The following is an 18,951-nucleotide window of genomic DNA, read 5'->3' as shown; positions in this document are numbered from 1 at the left end:
CACAGTGCTATGAGATCTGTGTCAAGTTCCAGCCTAGAGAGGATTAGCTAACGGAGGCAGCTAGCCAGCAGTCCTCAGACTTTAAAAATGATTTGTTGCACTTCAAATTATTTAAATACCTTAAAAATCCAAATGATGTAAAAAAGGATACAATTTGAAAATGAAAGTTCTCACAGTCAAGGTGGGGGCTGGAAAGGAGGACCGTCCACGTCTGGGGCACTGATTCAGTCACATAGTATTTTTGTTTGCTTTGCATTCTTTTTTGTCTGGTTTTCCTTTACTGTTCAAGCTATAGCTCAGGATAACCAAAATAGCTGATTCGGGGAAGTTTATTTTTCCAGAAGCAATTCAGAGAGTTGAGCAGTTTGGATGGACAAGTTAAACAGCATCATGGAATGCAATTTGCAAAACCCAATCTGTGTAAATATAAGGGGTAAATGACCTAATTTCAAAGAGTAAATTGCAAGGGAGAAAAAAAGGCACAAAAGTTGAAACTTGCCATAGTGGCAGAAGGATGGTATCTTTTTATATATTTATTGGCCACCCCTCGATGCCTGTGGGATCTTAATTCCCAACCAGGGACTGAACTCGTGCTGCCTGCATTGGAAGGAAGAGTCTTAACCACTGGACCACTGAGGAATACCATTTTTTTTTTTTTTTTTAATTGGAGAATAATTGCTTTTGCTTTGCATTTTGATGCAGCAGTTTGGAGTTTTACCTACTCAAGTGGCCTCTGGGAGTTGCTGAGCCAAATAGTCCTTCTCCACTGGGATTCACACATCACCTGGCAGAGGAATGTTCTCTGTTTGCAGACTCCTTAGTGGTGTTTGGAATCCAGGTCTTGATACTGTGCAGGACCCTGAGGGGCTCCTGGGCACAAAAGCTTTTCTCTGTCCCCCATTTCTTGAATACAGGAAATAGGCTTCATCTGACCTCCAAGGCCTTCCCTAAGTTCCAACCAGGAGGTTCAAACAGATGCTAGTTAGGGTAGGGAGTAGGGTGTGGAGATAAGGGAGGAAGGAACAATAGTACAGCCTTCCCGCAAGGTCCAGTGTTCCCCCTCAAGGGATATACATGGCAATATCGTGAGCTGTTTTGCAGATACTGAAACCCTCACCAGGAGGGAGAAATGAACAGTTTGCTGCCCATAAGCACAGAGGCCCCAGAATGGTAGAAACAAGAAGTTGATGATGCTGTCTCCCAATTACCTCACCACCGACCAATCAGAAGAACATCCATGGGCTGATCACACCCTCTCTGAACCACTAATATAAAACTTCTCACTTACTCTGTCCAAACTGGGACACACAGTTTTGAGGACATTAACCTGGTCCCTTTTGCCTGGCAAAGCAATATAGCTATTCTTTTCTACTTCATCCAAAGCTCTGTCTCTGAGCTATATTAGTAATTCGGTGTCAGGGTACAGAGGCTGGAATCAGCTTCAGTCCGGCAAGTACTAGTGGGGTTCCTGTCCCTCACCCTCGGTGTCCCTTCTCTGTCCACCTTTCCCAGACCCATCTCCCTCACTCCAGCATCCATCCCTGCCCCTGGGACTCTGTCTCCTTTCAGGAGCTCTGGTTTCTTGTCTGTTCAAGCTCCTGAGGGCAGGGAGCGAGCAGCAGTGGGAAAGCTGGACCATGATGGTGATGGAGAGTGGAGAGAAGAGCCCTGGGCCTGGATGTTCCAAATGGCTTTTCCTCATGGAAGACACAAAAGTTAAGGTGAACCTGTGTGTGTGTGTGTGTGTGTGAGTTGCTCAGTCATATCCTACTCTTTGTGACCCGATGGACCCGCCAGGTTCCTCTGTCCATGGGATTCTCCAGACAAGAATATTGGAGTGGGTTGCCATTCCCTTCTCCAGGGGATCTTCCTGCCCCCGGGAACCTGGATCTCTTGCATCGCAGGCAGATTCTTTACTGTCTAAACCACCAGCGAAGCCCCAAGGTAAGGCTGAGTAGTTCAAATCTAGATTACCTGGCACAGGATCTGAGGAAGTGCAGGGCATCTCTTGAGTGTCTTCTTTATCTTTTATTTGAGGGGTCAGATTGTCACTGGACACTGCGCAGGGAAAGAAAAGAAATTTCAGATCCCAAGACCCACCAGCAGGAACCAGAGATGGGAGGAACAAGAACAATCTGTTCTAGCAGGTAAAAATGATGGGCCAGCTGAGTACCAAGACTCCTCGAGGGCGGGGTAGGCAGGGAGGGAGAACAATCATTTCCTTTCCTTCTTTCTCCCCCTCCCTCACCTACTGGCCTTGCTGCATGGCTTGAGAGATCTCAGTTCCCCAGCCAGGGATCAAATCGAGGCCCATGACAATGAAAGCACTGAGTCTTAATCGCCGTACTGCCAGGCAATTCCCCAGTCGTTTCCTTTCAATTAGTCTCTTACTGATGTAAAAATAGCACTTATTTTGTTTTAAATCTAGAGGATGGACTCTTGTCATTGGCTTCGTGATTATGTTAACCTTGTGTGCATGCGTGCATGCTCAGTAGTGTCTTTTTCGACCCCATGGACTATAGACACTAGGCTCCTCTGTCCATGGAATTCTCCAGGCGAGAATACTGGAGTGAGATGCCATTATCCTTCTCCAGGGGTTCTTCCTGACCCAGGGAATGAACCCACATCTCCTGCAGCTCCTGCATCGGCAGGCAGATTCTTTACCACTGTGACACCTGGGAAGCCCCAATGTTAACCGTATTTGATGGTAGTTTTAGATGAGTGGAGAAAACTTTTGGACCAAATAGGACCCTTTATTCCCAGTATGGGAAACCTCAGAATCCATGATATCATTTTTAACAGTGGCCAATAATATTCCACAGTTAACATTTTACATAATCAAAGTGCTTTATCATGATGGTTGGGGGAGATAAATGACATAACGGTAGAAGTGAAATCAGGCCCAGCAACTCTTAAACATTTGATCATCTTTCCTAATAACTTCAATAACATCCCTCGTAGAATCCAAGCTATATGAAAATGAATCTGGTTTAAACAGATGTCCCTGTAGTCAGAGGGTGAGCAATCTGTAAAGCATTGAGGCTGTCTGTTGCCCAAGTTACTTGTCAATTCAGAGCAGTGTGTTTTGAGTGCTGGGTGGGCAGGGCTCTTGGACATCACAGTGTCAAATGGCTGTGACAGCATCCCTGACAAGAGGTCAAGTGCATTGACCTCTGCTTCTTTTTCCTTGTCACACCAGTTCTTTTTCCTGGGGTTCCTGCTACAGCCCTCTTGACTTACAGGCAAGTGTTCTCCCTTCACAGCCACCTTGAACCCGGGCAAGTCAGCTCCAAGCAACATTTCTCTAAACAGGGACAGGGGAGTGTGGGCATCCTATATGAATATTTATCACTTATTTGGAGTGTTGTCATTGATCATTTATGTGTTTGAGTGTTAGTCACTCAGTCATGTCCAATTCGCGACCCCATGGACTGTAGTCCACCAGGCTCCTCTGTCCATGGAATTCTCCAGGCAAGAATACTGGAGTAGACTGCCATTTCCTTCTCCAGGGAATCTTCCTGACCCAGAGATGGAACCTGGGTCTCTTGCATTGCAGGCAGATTCTTTACGGTCTGAGCTGCCAGGGAAGCCGGAAGAAAACCATCGTAGGTTACAGGGACAGGATGTCAGGGAGAGGAGCAAACAGTTAAAATGCCAGGAGCCAGCAGAGTACAAGAGCCAAAGAGCAAAGGCTTGGGCTGTTTTAGGGGTGAGAAGCTGGTGTTCTGGGCTCCAGGCCTTACCCAGGCTCCTGGCAGTGCCCACAGTCCTTCTTGGAAAGAGTTGTGTGTGGTAGTAAGAGCTCAGGAAGAAGCAGGTCAACAAAGAGACGGGATCCTGGGGTTCTAGGGCCACCGGCACCCTAGGCTGGGGAGGCGCTGGTGTTGGAGTCTGTGTCTCACCTGGACTGAGCCTTCCTTTCTGGATGGTTTCCCGGAGAGTCACGGTGAGGCCGGTGCAGCTGGGCAGCTCACGCAGGACCTCAGAGCTATGCTGGGCGGGTGCTCGCTCGCTGACACTGGGTCCACAGGGTGGGAGGCTCCGTAGGGGTTGTCGGCAGGGGAGACGCGGCAATAGCAGGGTCCTCGGGGAGCTCCTTCCTGCTGGGTTGGCTGGGGCTTCGAGAAGGGTGGTTGTGATTCTGCTCCAGCCTCCATGGGAAGTGACAACTGGGATTGGCGAAGGACCACACATAAGTACATTGGAATTGTTTGGGGAAGAGATTTCTTTTCTGTTTTTAACTTTATATTTTGTATTGAGGTATAGCTAATTAACAATGTTGTGATAATTTCAGGTGAACAGTGAAGGGACTCAACCACACAGATACCTGTATCCATTCTCCCCGAAACCCCACTCCCCTCCAGGGGAACATGACATGGAGCAGAGTTCCCTGTGCTATACAGGAGGTCCTTGTTGGCTATCCATTTTAAATACAGCAGTGTGTACATGTCCATCCCAAACTGGGAAGAGATTTCTTTATACTTCACATTCAGTAGGACAAAGTCATGGAGGTATTCACTCTCTCACAGATGTGTAGAACGAATCCATCATGCATTTGCGGACCCGGTAGATTTTCTTTCTTTGATGTGGCCATTTAGTGCGATACAGCTATTAACCTCTGATGTGACACCAGAGTGGTTTACACACATGGAGTTGAGATTGGTTTTGTATCTAGGGATTTAATTTCCTTTAGTTTCTCTCTAGTTTTGGCTTCAGAATTTAGACAATTATGTCTAATGCTATAATTTTAAATGTTGTCCTTGTTTTAAGAAATAAACATCTCACACATCTCTGGAGCAAATAAGAGAAAATATAAATTCCTTCATGCTTCCCTGGTGGCTCAGTGGTAAAATAATCCACCTGCCAATGCAGGAGATGTATGTGGGTTTGATCTCTGGGTCAGGAAGAACCCCTGGAGAAGAAAATGGCAACCCATTCCAATGTTCTTGCCTGGAAAATCCCATGGACAGAGGAGCTTGGTGGACCACAGTCCATGGGATCACGAAAGAGTTGGACACAACTTAGCAACTAAACAACAACAACAATAATTCCACTGCACAGTGTATGTTTTTATTTGTGTCCAACTCTTTGCAACCCCATGAACTGTAGCCCACCAGGTTCCTCTGTCCATGGGTTTCTCCAGGCAAGAATACTGGAGTGGGTGCTATGCCCTCCTCCAGGGGATCTTCCCGACCCAGGGATCAACCCAGGGTCTCCCGCATTGCAGGTGGATTCTTTACCAGCACAGTGTACTAGGACCCCTATATTCCAGTTTCTGCTCAATTCTGCAGACTCAGTTTCCATGCCTCCTTGCCTTGCACCCTGTGATCTGGCCACACTGAACTCTCCCATCCCAAAACCCCAGGGCCTGGGCTTTCTGCCTGCTGTTCCCCTGCATGTCCAGGGCTGGGTTTCTTTTATAATTCTTCTCCATTTTGTCTCAATCAGTGAACAAAAAAAGGAAAGTAAGGCCAGATTTTGGAGAGGATCCTAGAACAAAATCGCAGAGTTGGATCCAGAAAGATGCTAGAGCTCAGTCAGGCTGGAGGTTGGGGGATGGGTTAAGAGTATATTCTGTGTGTGCATCCCTTTGAGAACTTGTTTCTCCCAGAACTGCCCTGACGCTGCTGTGATCTCAGGCGCATGTGCAGCTGTGCCAGCCTGGGGGAGGTCTCTTATCTTCTGCTGCCCTTTTAGCTCGAGGAATCATTTCTCCCTTTGAGAAGGAGCCTCTTGATGGTAAAGTGTCAGAGAGCTGTCAACAATGGTGACTCCAGTAGTAAGAATGCTACCATTCAGTGTGATTTGCTGATCCTTTCCTTGTGGTTCTCAGATAAACGAACCATATGCTTTGACTAAATAAGTGATTTAACCGCCTGCTTCTCTGACTCTTGCTTCTCTCTTCCCAGCAATGTCATTGCTCATTTAATTCCACTTTATTAATTCAGTTCCTCTCTTTCTCAGGGAGCTTCATTTTCTGCTTCTTACTCATACTCTCTCTTTTTATCTCTGTGTCCACAATTCCTTCTCCCTTCCTCTTTAGCTGATTTTCTTTCCTCATTTAGCTTTATAATCTGCCCTCTAGCAGATTGTTTAGAATAGTGATTAAGGGACTTCCCTGGCAGTTTGGTGGTTAAGACTTCATCCACTTTCTAATGCTGGGAGTGTGTGTTCCATCCCTGGTCAGGGAGCTAAGATCCATCCCACATGCCTCATGGCTAAAAAAAAAAACAAAATATAAAGCAGAAGCAATATTGTAACAAATTCAATAAAGTCTCTGAAAATGGTCCACATCAAAAATAAATCTTATATTAAAAAAATAGTAATCAAAATCTTGGACCCTAGTATTAGGAGATCCAAGTAGGACTCCTGGCTCTGCACTTAGCAGACAAATAACTTTGGGAAAGTTATTCTGAGCCTTAATTTCCTTATATGTCACATGGACAAGAATGACTTCAAAGGATTGTTTTAAAGATGACATAAGATAATCATACAAAGTGCCTGGGATAATGTCTGGCACACAGTAAGCACTCAGAAAAAAAAAACAAAAACCCCAGGAACGAGGACCTACTGTACAGCACGGAGAACTATATTCAATATCTTGTAAAACCTATATTGGAAAAAAAAATCTGAAAAGGAATATAAATATATAACTGAATCACTCTGCTATATACCTAAGACTAACATAACATTGTTAATCAACTGTACTTCAACAAAGAAAAAGATGCTTATTATTATCCATCCGTATCCATCTTTCTTCCTCTCTGGCTCTCCTTCTGTCAGGCTAGGTCTCTTCCGTCACTTTATGTGTTCCCTTCCCTAGAGACTGTCCAGTATGCTAAATTGTACAGTCACCTCCCCTCCCCTCTCCCACCCCATAGAACATGTAAGACTGAAAATGGTTATGTCATCTGGAAATTCACCTTAGAGAACCAGAGCCAGGGGCTGTTTTCCTGCCACACTCATGAGAGAGAATGGTCCATCTCTTCCCAAAGAGAAAGTAGGGAGTTAAAGTGCATATTCCTGAAGGCAGAAAGCCAGTTTGAACTTTTAGCATGACAACTTCTATCATGTTCCTAAAGCCACAAAGGTATTCATGAAGCCCTGGACTTCCCCGGTGGTCCTTGGGTCAAGAACCCACCTGCCAATGCAGGGGATATGGGTTTGATCCCTGATCTGGGAAGATCCCACATGCCACAGAGCAGCCAAGCCCGTGCACCATGACTGCTGAGCCTGTGCTCTCGAGCCCCTGCATCACAACTGCTGAAGCCTGAGTGCCCTAGATCCTGTGATCCTCTAGAGGAAAAGCCACTGTATTGAGAAGCTCAAGCACTGCAACATGGTCTAGGCCCTGCTCACTGAAACTAGAGAAACCCTGCTCAAAGCAATGAAGACCCAGTACAACCAAATGATAATAAATAAATACAATTTTAAAAACAGAAGCCTCATACCTCTTGTGAAGCTATTGAGAGTCGTTATCAGGTTGGGGTATTCATTCAGGTTAATTTGGCTGAACAATATCTTCAGAAATGATAGACTAAATGTCTTCTCCAGTTGGGTAAGAATGTTGTACACAACTCTGGATAAAGGGACCAGATTTTCGCAGGCTTCCATAGATTCCTTAAAAAGCAGAATAAGGATTATTATACATCATTTTAAAACAGAATGGAGATTTATTACACATTTGTGGTTTTCTAAGCTGTAAGAAAGCGATTTTTGCTCTCTTAAGGAATTTAATGCAAGCTGTGTAGCCAAACTCCCTAACAGAGAGAAATCACATTTCTGTATGTTTACATTCGGAGCTTCACACATACTGATATTTGGGTGGTTAGTCATAGGAGTTTAGTATTCTGGAAAATAAGTCTCTCTCGTGAACCTTATTTTAGGTACATTTGAAGGAAGAGACAAATGTTAAGGAAGAAAAGCAGAGACAAAGACTACTCCTGTCTAATTCTCCAGTAGTCTGGCCAGGACTCTTTAGCTGTGGACCTATGAACTGGTCACAAGTGGCAATTCTGTGGATTTCTTGTTAGCCTCTGCTCTCTCTTTCCTTCTCTCATGAACTTGAAATGCCCTAAATGGGAAATCAGAGATATCCTCCTGGGAGGTTGGCCAAGAGGAGAAACATGGCAGGAGAATTGACTGAAAAATACTTGTTGAGCAATGACTTGGTTTGGTGAGCAATGGCTGGGTTTGGGTATCTAGCAACAGATAAGACCAACATGGTGCTACCATGTTGGGGGAGGGGTGCTTTATGTTGAAATGATAGGCATCAAATAATAAACACAAATTAAATAAATACCCAATTCCTATCAAAAGCAGTGTTATGAAGGAAAGTGTAATTTGCTATGAGGAAGAATACTGAGGGGGACTTAATTAGATGAGTGGGCCAAGGATGCCTCTCTGAGGAGTGATGAGAGAGTTAATTCTTAGGTAGATTGATAAAGAGTCCGAGGCCCTCAAGGAGGAAGGGGTCCGCCGCCCTTGAAAAGGAGAAAGGGGTCTGGGGCTCTCAAGGAGGAGAAAAGGACAAATGCTTTTTTCTACATTGCTTTGTCTTAGTCACATAAGATGTTATTTTCTTTAAGTTCAGAGCTAATGATTACACAACAAAACTCATCTTGAACTCTCTACTAAGGATTATATAACAACAATGTATCTTGCTCGAGGACATGTTTCTCCTTTTTTTTTATTTTATTTTATTTTTAAACTTTACATAATTGTATTAGTTTTGCCAAATATCAAAATGAATCCATCACAGGTATACATGTGCTCCCCATCCTGAACCCTCCTCCCTCCTCCCTCCCCATACCATCCCTCTGGGTCGTCCCAGTGCACTAGCCCCAAGCATCCAGTATTGTGCATCGAACCTGGACTGGCAACTCGTTTCTTACATGATATTTTACATGTTTCAATGCCCTTCTCCCAAATCTTCCCACCCTCTCCCTCTCCCACAGAGTCCATAAGACTGTTCTATACATCAGTGTCTCTTTTGCTGTCTCGTACACAGGGTTATTGTTATCATCTTTCTAAATTCCATATATATGCGTTAGTATACTGTATTGGTGTTTTTCTTTCTGGCTTACTTCACTCTGTATAATAGGCTCCAGTTTCATCCACCTCATTAGAACTGATTCAAATGAATTCTTTTTAATGGCTGAGTAATACTCCATTGTGTATATGTACCACAGCTTTCTTATCCACTCATCCGCTGATGGACATCTAGGTTGCTTCCATGTCCTGGCTATTACAAACAGTGCTGCGATGAACATTGGGGTACACGTGTCTCTTTCCCTTCTGGTTTCCTCAGTGTGTATGCCCAGCAGTGGGATTGCTGGATCATAAGGCAGTTCTATTTCCAGTTTTTTAAGGAATCTCCACACTGTTCTCCATAGTGGCTGTACTAGTTTGCATTCCCACCAACAGTGTAAGAGGGTTCCCTTTTCTCCACACCCTCTCCAACATTTATTATTTGTAGACTTTTGGATAGCAGCCATTCTGACTGGTGTGAAATGGTACCTCATAGTGGCCTTGATTTGCATTTCTCTGATAATGAGTGATGTTGAGCATCTTTTCATGTGTTTGTTAGCCATCTGTATGTCTTCTTTGGAGAAATGTCTATTTAGTTCTTTGGCCCATTTTTTGATTGGGTCATTTATTTTTCTGGAGTTGAGCTGTAGGAGTTGCTTGTATATTTTTGAGATTAGTTGTTTGTCAGTTGCTTCATTTGCTATTATTTTCTCCCACTCTGAAGGCTGTCTTTTCACCTTGCTGATAGTTTCCTTTGATGTGCAGAAGCTTTTAAGGTTAATTAGGTCCCATTTGTTTATTTTTGCTTTTATTTCTGATATTCTGGGAGGTGGGTCATAGAGGATCCTGCTGTGATGTATGTCAGAGAGTGTTTTGCCTATGTTCTCCTCTAGGAGTTTTATAGTTTCTGGTCTTATGTTTAGATCTTTAATCCATTTTGAGTTTATTTTTGTGTATGGTGTTAGAAAGTGTTCTAGTTTCATTCTTATGTTTCTCCTTCTTAAAAGGAACCTTCTGACTTATCTTGTTATCTTAAGACTGTATGTTGTGGGAGTGGGTCTGGTAAGACCTTTCCACTGTTAGTTCTAATTTTGTTAATCTAAGATACATGTTGTAGGAGTGGGTCTGGTAAAAGTATATAAGGCCTTGATAAGAGTCGTGGACCGGGCACTCTTCGTCCCCCTTCAGAAGTCTGTGTCAGAAGCTTTCTTTGTTCTTTTTCACTTTAATAAAACTCTGCTACACAAAAGCTCTTGAGGGATCAAGCCTGGTGCCTGGTCCTGAAGCTAAATCTCCTTCTTTGGAGATGACAAATCCAACATCATTCATTGTAAGCTATCAGTGACACCCTGATCATGATCTGAAAAGGGGTTGGATCCAACTGGGCCAAGACTGGGGGAAGATTGTCCCACCACTGCTAGCACTTTTCTGGGGCTCAGACTCTAGGGGCTCAGGAAATGCTTTAAGCAACCAAATTGTATGAAAAGAATCTCACTTTGTCCACATAACCATATCTCCCACTGTCTGCCTTGCTTCACATCAGAATGGACTTTGAGTGAGAAACTTTTATGGATTGAATGATGCCTCCTATCCAAAGATATGTCTGCTTGAAACCTGTGAACGAGACCGTGTTTGGATAAAGGGTTTTGCAGGTATAATTAAGAATCTTAAAATGAGACCATCCTGGATTATGGTGGGCCCTAAATCACAGTGACAAAGTGTCCTTGTAAGAGAAGAAAAAGGGAGAGGCACAGTAGAGAAGGCAGGGTAGAAATGGAAAGAACGTGTGAAGCGAAGTTTCTATAAGCCAGATTCACCTTGGAGTGCCGGCAGTAGGAGAGGACAGAGGAATTCAGGGAATGGATTGTCCCTCAGAGTCTTGAGAAGGAACCAACTCTGACAACACCTTGATTTTGGACTTCTGGACCTCAGAACTGTGAGAGAACATATTTCTTTGTTTTAAGCCATCTAGTTTGACAGAATGTGGTCCACTGGAGAAGGGAATGGCAAACCACTTCAGTATTCTTGCCTTGAGAACCCCATGAACAGTATGAAAAGGCAAAATGATAGGATACTGAAAGAGGAACTAACTCCCCAGGTCAGGAGGTGCCCAATATGCTACTGGAGATCAGTGGAGAAATAACTCCAGAAAGAATGAAGGGATGGAGCCAAAACAAAAACAATACCCAGTTGTGGATGTGACTGGTGATAGAAGCAAGGTTCGATGCTATAAAGAGCAATATTGCATAGGAACCTGGAATGTCAGGTCCATGAATCAAGGCAAATTGGAAGTGGACAAACAAGAGATGGCAAGAGTGAACATCGACATTCTAGGAATCAGCGAACTAAAATGGAATTGAATGGGTGAATTTAATTCAGATGACCATTATATCTACTACTGTGGGCAGGAATCCCTCAGAAGAAATGGAGTAGCCATCATGGTCAACAAAAGAGTTCAAAATACAGTACTTGGATGCAATCTCAAAAACAACAGAATGATTTCTGTTCATTTCCAAGGCAAACCATTCAACATCACAGTAATCCAAGTCTATGCCCCAACCAGTAACGCTGAAGAAGCTCAAGCTGAACGGTTTATGAAGACCTACAAGACCTTTTAGAACTAACACCCAAAAAAGATGTCCTTTTCATCATAGGGGACTGGAATGCAAAAGTAGGAAGTCAAGAAACACCTGGAGTAACAGGCAAATTTGGCCTGGGAATACGGAATGAAGCAGGGCAAAGACTAATAGAGTTTTGCCAAGAAAATGCACTGGTCATAACAAACACCCTCTCCCAACAACACAAGAGAAGACTCTACACATGGACATCACCAGATGGTCAACACTGAAATCAGATTGATTATATTCTTTGCAGCCAAAGATGGAGAAGCTCTATACAGTCAACAAAAACAAGACCAGGAGCTGACTGTGGCTCAGATCATGAACTCCTTATTGCCATATTCAGACTTAAATTGAAGAAAGTAGGGAAAACCACTAGACCATTCAGGTATGACCTAAATCAAATCCCTTATGATTATACAGCAGAAGTGAGAAATAGATTTAAGGGACTAGATCTGATAGATAGAGTGCTTGATGAACTATGGACTAAGGTATGTGACATTGTACAGGAGACAGGGATTAAGACCATCCCCATGGGAAAGAAATGCAAAAAAGCAAAATGGCTGTCTGGGGAGGCCTTACAAATAGCTGTGAAAAGAAGAGAAGCAAAAAGCAAAGGAGAAAAGGAAAGATATAAGCGTCTGAATGCAGAGTTCCAAAGAATAGCAAGAAGAGATAAGAAAGCCTTCTTCAGCGATCAATGCAAAGAAATAGAGGAAAACAACAGAATGGGAAAGACTAGAGATCTCTTCAAGAAAATTAGAGATACCAAGGGAACATTTCATGCAAGGAAGGGCTCGATAAAGGATAGAAATGGTATGGACCTAACAGAAGCAGAAGATATTAAGAAGAGCTGGCAAGAATACACAGAAGAACTGTACAGAAAAGATCTTCATGACCCAGATAATCATGATGATGTGATCACTGACCTAGAGCCAGACATCCTGGAATGTGAAATCAAGTGGGCCTTAGAAAGCATCACTAGGAACAAAGCTAGTGGAGGTGATGGGATTCCAGTTGAGCTATTTCAAATCCTGAAAGATGATGCTGTGGAAGTGCTGCACTCAATATGCCAGCAAATTTGGAAAACTCAGCAGTGGCCGCAGGACTGGAAAAGGTCAGTTTTTATTCCAATCCCAAAGAAAGGCAATGCCAAAGAATGCTCAAAATACCACACAATTGCACTCATCTCACACGCTAGTAAAGTAATGCTCAAAATTCTCCAAGCCAGGCTTCAGCAATACATGAACCATGAACTTCCAGATGTTCAAGCTGGTTTTAGAACAGGCAGAGGAACCAGAGATCAAATTGCCAGCCTCCACTGGATCACGGAAAAAGCAAGAGAGTTCCAGAAAAACATCTATTTCTGCTTTATTGACCATGCCAAAGCCTTTGACTGTGTGGATCAAAATAAACTGTGGAAAATTCTGAAAGAGATGGGCATGCCAGACCACCTGACCTGCCTCTTGAGAAATTTGTATGCAGGTCAGGAAACAACAGTTAGAACTGGACATGGAACAACAGACTGGTTCCAAATAGGAAAAGGAGTACATCAAGGCTGTATATTGTCACCCTGCTTATTTAACTTATATGCAGAGTACATCACAAGAAACGCTGGACTGGAAGAAGCACAAGCTGGAATCAAGATTGCTGGGAGAAATATCAATAACCTCAGATATGCAGATGACACCACCCTTATGGCAGAAAGTGAAGAGGAACTCAAAAGCGTCTTGATGAAGGTGAAAGAGTAGAGTGAAAAAGTTGTCTTAAAACTCAACATTCAGAAAACGAAGATAATGGCATCTGGTCCCATCACTTCATGGGAAATAGATGATGAAACAGTGGAAACAGTGTCAGACTTTATTTTTGGGGGCTCCAAAATCACTGCAGATGGTGACTGCAGCCATGAAATTAAAAGACGGTTACTCCTTGGAAGGAAAGTTATGACCAACCTAGATAGCATATTCAAAAGCAGAGACATTACTTTGCCAACAAAGGTCCATCTAGTCAAGGCTATGGTTTTTCCAGTGGTCATGTATGGATGTGAGAGTTGGACTGTGAAGAAGGCTCCGGGAGTTGGTGATGGACAAGGCCTGGCGTGCTGCAATTCATGGGGTCGCAAAGAGTCGGACACGACTCAGCAACTGAACTGAACTGAGTTTGAAGTCCCCTACCTTGGACACCTTCTCTCCCTGGTAACGACCATTTTAGTCTGGAACTTTCAAATCTAGAAGCTCTGGAGTGTTGTGGTTTGAGACCTCGGTGGTCGGGCGTTCTTGGTCGGGGTGGGTTGCCATGGCAAAGCACCAAGTGACTCACCCTGTACAGTCTCTCAGTGATGAAGAAGTTGTCTCGGAGGCCTTCAAAGAAGGGAAATGGCTTGTTGATGGCATAAGCGATCTCCAGCTTCTGTTGTATAAAATGCTGAAGAAGAGCCTTTTCCAAGGCCCTGGTCATGGTGTCTCTCCTACAAAAGGGGCACAAGAAGAAAGGAGAATAAAGATTTTGCAGAGTTAGGGGAGCCACTCTCTGTGTTGCACAGGCATCTGGAGACAGGCATTCTGGTCCCAAAGGCATCCTTTAGCGGTCCACAAAGCCACCTCTGCTGAAAAGACTCATGGGCTTAGGAAGCAGTGACAGTGCTCAGCAACACAGAGGGCAAGGTGACCCACAATGTGACGCAGGAATCCCGAAGGGGCAGCTGGTAATAAACAGAGCCACTATGTACCGAGTGCTTCCTGTGTCCATTTCACATCTCAGAACAGACATGGCCGTGGGACATCACAATAGTTGACCATTTATAGGCCATGCAAAATATCAATAAGTTACAATAGGAAGAAAATGCAGCTTTGATATTCTTGACAAATTGTTGAGAAAAGGGAAGCAGTAACAAAAAATTCAATCACCTAGAGATTAAAAAAAAAAAACACAAAATGAACACAGATCTTTTTTTCCAACTTTGTATCGAAGAGAAAATTGAACTGTAATTATGGAGACACAGGAGATTCAAGTTCAATCCCTGGGTCGGGAAGATCCCCTGGAGTAGGAAATGGCAACCCACTCCAGTATTCTTGCCTGGAAAATTCCATGGATAGAGGAGCCTGGTGGGTTGTAGTCCATGGGGTCGCAGAGTTGGACACGACTGAGCATGCCTGCTCAATGATTTTCTAGGTATTTAATCCTAGCGGCAGATTGAGCTCCCCTGTCGCTTTCTCCTCATTCCCAAATATGTTAAGTTTAACAGAAAAAAAATATATGTTGCAAAAAACAATCATCACAACAGTACTAGAAAATAAGAGAAGATGCTATCAGGATAATGTGAAGAAATCCTAGAAGATAGAGAACCAGTGGGAAAGGAACTAACTAACTGTTCACCATCTGCGTAGGGGAAGGATATTGCAAAGATCAGCAGAGAGCCAGAAAGCACCAGAACGACCACTTGCTGAGACGAGGAAGGGGGCCTGAATGACTAACTATACCACATCATTCAGAACAGAACATCCATCATATTCCTCACTCTTCATCTGTTGTGATTGCCAAGGAAGCACTTGAGGCACAGAGAGGTTAAATAACTAGCATAAAGTATTTGGTGGCCAAGCAGAACTCATCTGACCAAGGTCCCATTTCTCACTAGTGCAAGATATGGCAGGCATCTCATAGATGAGTATTCAGGTGCATATTATGTAAAAGGGTCTTAAAAATGAATGAGCAAAGACAAACATCCAGTAAGGGAAAAACAAGACAAAAGACATATACAGACAACTGAGTCTAATGCACAATAAATATGTAAAAAACATGGTAACTCTATAGTAATCAGAGCCGTGTGAGCAAAGACAACTTGGTAACTTTTGCCTGTCAAGTTGGTCAAGATACAAATAAAAGCAATAATCACAGACACTCCTGGTCCAGATACAAACAGGTCCCAACATTCTGGAGATTAATTTAGTAACCAGTACCAAATACCCTAAAATATATACCCCCTTGAGTCCTAAATTCCATTCCTGGGAATTTATTTCAAGAAAATAATCATGAATGTGCTTCAAGAAAAAGTATTGAAAAGTCAATACACTAGAGCAGAAATGAAATATCCTCTCTTGAGTTTCTCTTTCCCACTTGCTTCCCAGCTACTTCTAGTCGCTTGTGAATAATGAATGAGCTGCCCGTTGGGGGCAGAGTGCAGGATCACCCTTCATGGACAATGGAGAGCAAAACTTGAGTTCCAACCACAAAAACAAACTAGAATTTAGGGAATAAAGGATTGAGCTGTGTTTGCTTCCCCTCATCATTTGTCTTCTTTTTAACTGTCTCCTCTTAAACCCCACAGTCCCCTCTCTGACTCTTTGGAAAATACTATTTTACAAAGAAAGACAGTCACAGTTGAAATTGTTTAGTTTTATGCAGCAGCTGCAGCTGCTGCCAGGACATGAACGGTAAAAGCCAATCATCCAAAGTGAATAAAGCAGACTAGACGAAAACCCACCTGGATGCTGAGATGGCTACGTGTTCGTGCCCCCTTCCAGATCCAGGGGCTGGTCTGGGGTGGCTCCTGGGAGACTGAGAAAAGGGCAGAGAGATACCAGTCGGCAAAACAGGAAGTCTCTGCTTTGCTACACACGAGGAGGGCCTGGCTTCCAGGAAAGGAAAGTGAAAGTACTCGGGCTGATCCTGCGGAGCTGCCTCGGTGTCCGCAGCCTCCCTCTACCTCCGGAAACTGGTGAGATTCCCGGGCGTGTCGGGGCTGGGGAGGGGGATTGCGAGGATTGCTGCTTATCGGTACCATCCTGGGAGGGGGGTACAGAGGGGAGGAGGCCCAGGGGTCAGCCCCAGGGTCCCCAGGAACTGGGAATCTGCCGTCTGTTTGCCTCCCTACCCACCTCTATATTTCCCCAGGACTCCTCTTCCTTCTATACTTTTTGGAGTAATGAAGATGTACCCAAACTGAATTGTGGTGATCGTGACACAACTGAATAAATTTACTAGAGATTATCAAATTTAAGGGAAAAAAACAAAGCAGAGGTGAGGTGACTCAGAAATGCCCGTACTTTGTCAGGATAAAATTACTACCTAAGAAAATTGAAATCAAAGGCAGCCTGAACATGAACTGAAATCATGCGGTGGCAGGCAGACCTCCAGGCACCAAAGTGTCTTTGAACAGGCTGGCAGGTGGGAGCTGGGAGCGTGTGTAACCCAGATCTAGGGCAGAGTCGGGGCCAGGAGATGCCTCCAGGGAGGCAGGGAATGCCCCCTCTGTACAGCCCGTTAAAGATTTCTAATATGCAATGTTGTGTAGGGTCTGTGAGAAATCCTTTAATGTGGGAATCTGTTTAACTTTCTTTAAATCACTGCTTACTCCTTGGGAGAAAAGTTATGACCAACCTAGACAGCATATTAAAAAGCAGAGACATTACTTTGCCAACAAAAGTCCATCTAGTCAAGGCTATAATTTTTCCAATAGTCATGTATGGATGTAAGAGTTGGACTATAAAGAAAGCTGAGCACCAAAGAATTGATGCTTTTGAACTATGGTGTTGGAGAAGACTCTTGAGAGTCCCTTGGACTGCAAGGAGATTCAACCAGTCTATCCTAAAGGAAATCAGTCCTGGGTGTTCATTGGAAGGACTGATGTTGAAGCTGAAACCCCAATACTTTGGCCACCTGATGCAAAGAGCTGACTCATTTGAAAAGACCTTGAGGGAAAAATTGAAGGCGGGAGGAGAAGGGATGACAGAGGATGAGATGGTTGGATGGCATCACTGACTCAATGGACATGAGTTTGAGTAAACTTGAGGAGTTGGTGATGGACAGGGAGGCCTGGTGTGCTGCGGTTCATGGGGTCGCAAAGAGTCGGACACCACTGAGCGACTGAACTGAACTGAACTGAACTGAAATCACTGATGCTCAAATGTATTCAGTCCATGGGTTCCCCTACCAGGACACATATGGTGTCCTATCCCTCAGAAAAAAGAAAACAAAACAAATGGGAAACACAGTTCTAAGGTCTAAGAATCCTTGAAACCAAGGTTAACCTACATGGGCAAGAGCTCAATTTTATTGAAGTGTAAAATACATCCATTGTTGGTGTGCATATGATGAGTGTTTACAAATAGAGTTACAACCACAATTAAGATACAGACCAATTCTATCACCCCAGAAAGTTCCCTCCTCTCCGACCCCAGCATCAGGTAATCACTGATCTACTTTTTCTATTGACTATAGATTTGTTCTGCTTGTATTAAAGTTTTACATAAATGGAAACACCCAGTATGCACCTTTGTATGTCTGGCTTCTTTTGAATCACAGTGCTTTTGAGATTCATCCTTGTTGTTGAAGGGCCAGCAATTTTTTTCCTCTTTAGGTGTGTGGCCCCACCTCATCCCATCTGATCACCACCATGTCACCAAGATAATCGATCTGTGTAATGTTCTTTAAGAGGCCCAGGTGATCCAGATCTGTTTTGACTGTGTTATAACAAAGGACAGGTGAGTTAATATAACTTCAAGAAAAGCTGTGAATGAATCATCTTATCTGTCCTGTGAGAATAAAAAGTTTCTGATCCCCCTTTTTAATCAGAATGGAAAGAATATATTTGTCAAATCAGTGGCCACATACATGGCCTGGGCTGGGGATCTTACTGCCTAGACTGCCTATTTTCTTATTCCAGTCCTCCAGCCTTCTTATAAATTCTTTGAGCTACCCAATATACTTCTAAGAAATTGATTTTCTGCCTGAGTTAGTCTGAGTCAGTTTTGGTTAATTGTACCCCCACATCCCAACTAATTAAAAAGTTGGTTGTTGCTTTTGAGTTGCCAAGTCATGTCTGACTCTTTTTTGAACCCATAGACTATAGTCCACCAGGTTCCTCTGTACATGGGGTTTCCCAGGCAAGAATACTGGAGTGGGTTGCCATTTCTTACTTCAGGGGATCCTCCTGATCCAGGGATCAAACCCATGTCTCCTGCTTGACAGTCAGATTCTTTACCACTGAGACACCCAAAAAGCTGGTAGCAGAGAGTGAATTGTGGGCAACAGATCTTCACAGAAATGTCATCAATCTGAGATGGGTTATCTGACCTAATTAGACATAAATAAATAATAAAAAAAAACATAAATAAATAAACCAATAGTGTTCAAAGATGAATAGACGTCGGTAAGTTAATAGCAAATTAACTAATAACATTGGATTGTGATCAGGACTCTGCAATTCACACACCTATTCCAAATGTCAGATCTTAGCACACTTAACAAAACGGAGAGACATTTTTTCAGGGAGAAAGAAAGTATTAACTTGCCTTCAAAGATTATC

The 18,951-nt window shown here is 43.5% G+C and overlaps 2 protein-coding genes across 16 annotated transcripts in view; one reads left to right on the top strand and one right to left on the bottom strand.

Moving 5' to 3' along the window:
- The window catches only part of SP110 (SP110 nuclear body protein), a 49,587-nt gene extending 33,327 nt beyond the window's left edge, over positions 1 to 16,260 (bottom strand). For all 5 annotated transcript variants that reach the window (XM_070385525.1, XM_070385521.1, XM_070385505.1 and 2 more), the window contains exons 1-5: positions 16,129 to 16,260; positions 13,968 to 14,115; positions 7,452 to 7,620; positions 3,903 to 4,169; positions 1,975 to 2,058 (exon numbers count right to left, since the gene is read on the bottom strand). In XM_070385525.1, the coding sequence (XP_070241626.1) occupies positions 1,975 to 2,058; positions 3,903 to 4,169; positions 7,452 to 7,620; positions 13,968 to 14,105 (658 nt within the window). In that variant the 5' untranslated portion in view covers positions 14,106 to 14,115; positions 16,129 to 16,260. The remainder of the gene's footprint in view (positions 1 to 1,974; positions 2,059 to 3,902; positions 4,170 to 7,451; positions 7,621 to 13,967; positions 14,116 to 16,128) is intronic.
- LOC102269683 (nuclear body protein SP140) overlaps positions 16,235 to 18,951 on the top strand; it is an 81,228-nt gene continuing 78,511 nt past the window's right edge. For 10 of the 11 annotated variants that reach the window (XM_070385489.1, XM_070385472.1, XM_070385480.1 and 7 more), the window contains exon 1: positions 16,235 to 16,362. The gene's annotated coding sequence lies outside the window, so the exon portion shown is untranslated. Of the gene's footprint in view, positions 16,363 to 18,003; positions 18,128 to 18,951 lie in introns of all 11 variants that reach the window. The other variant, XM_070385406.1, reaches the window with a different exon arrangement.

This window comes from Bos mutus, chromosome 2 (genome assembly GCF_027580195.1).
Source record: "Bos mutus isolate GX-2022 chromosome 2, NWIPB_WYAK_1.1, whole genome shotgun sequence".
Lineage (NCBI taxonomy): Eukaryota > Metazoa > Chordata > Mammalia > Artiodactyla > Bovidae > Bos > Bos mutus.
This window is presented reverse-complemented; position numbering and strand designations above follow the sequence as displayed.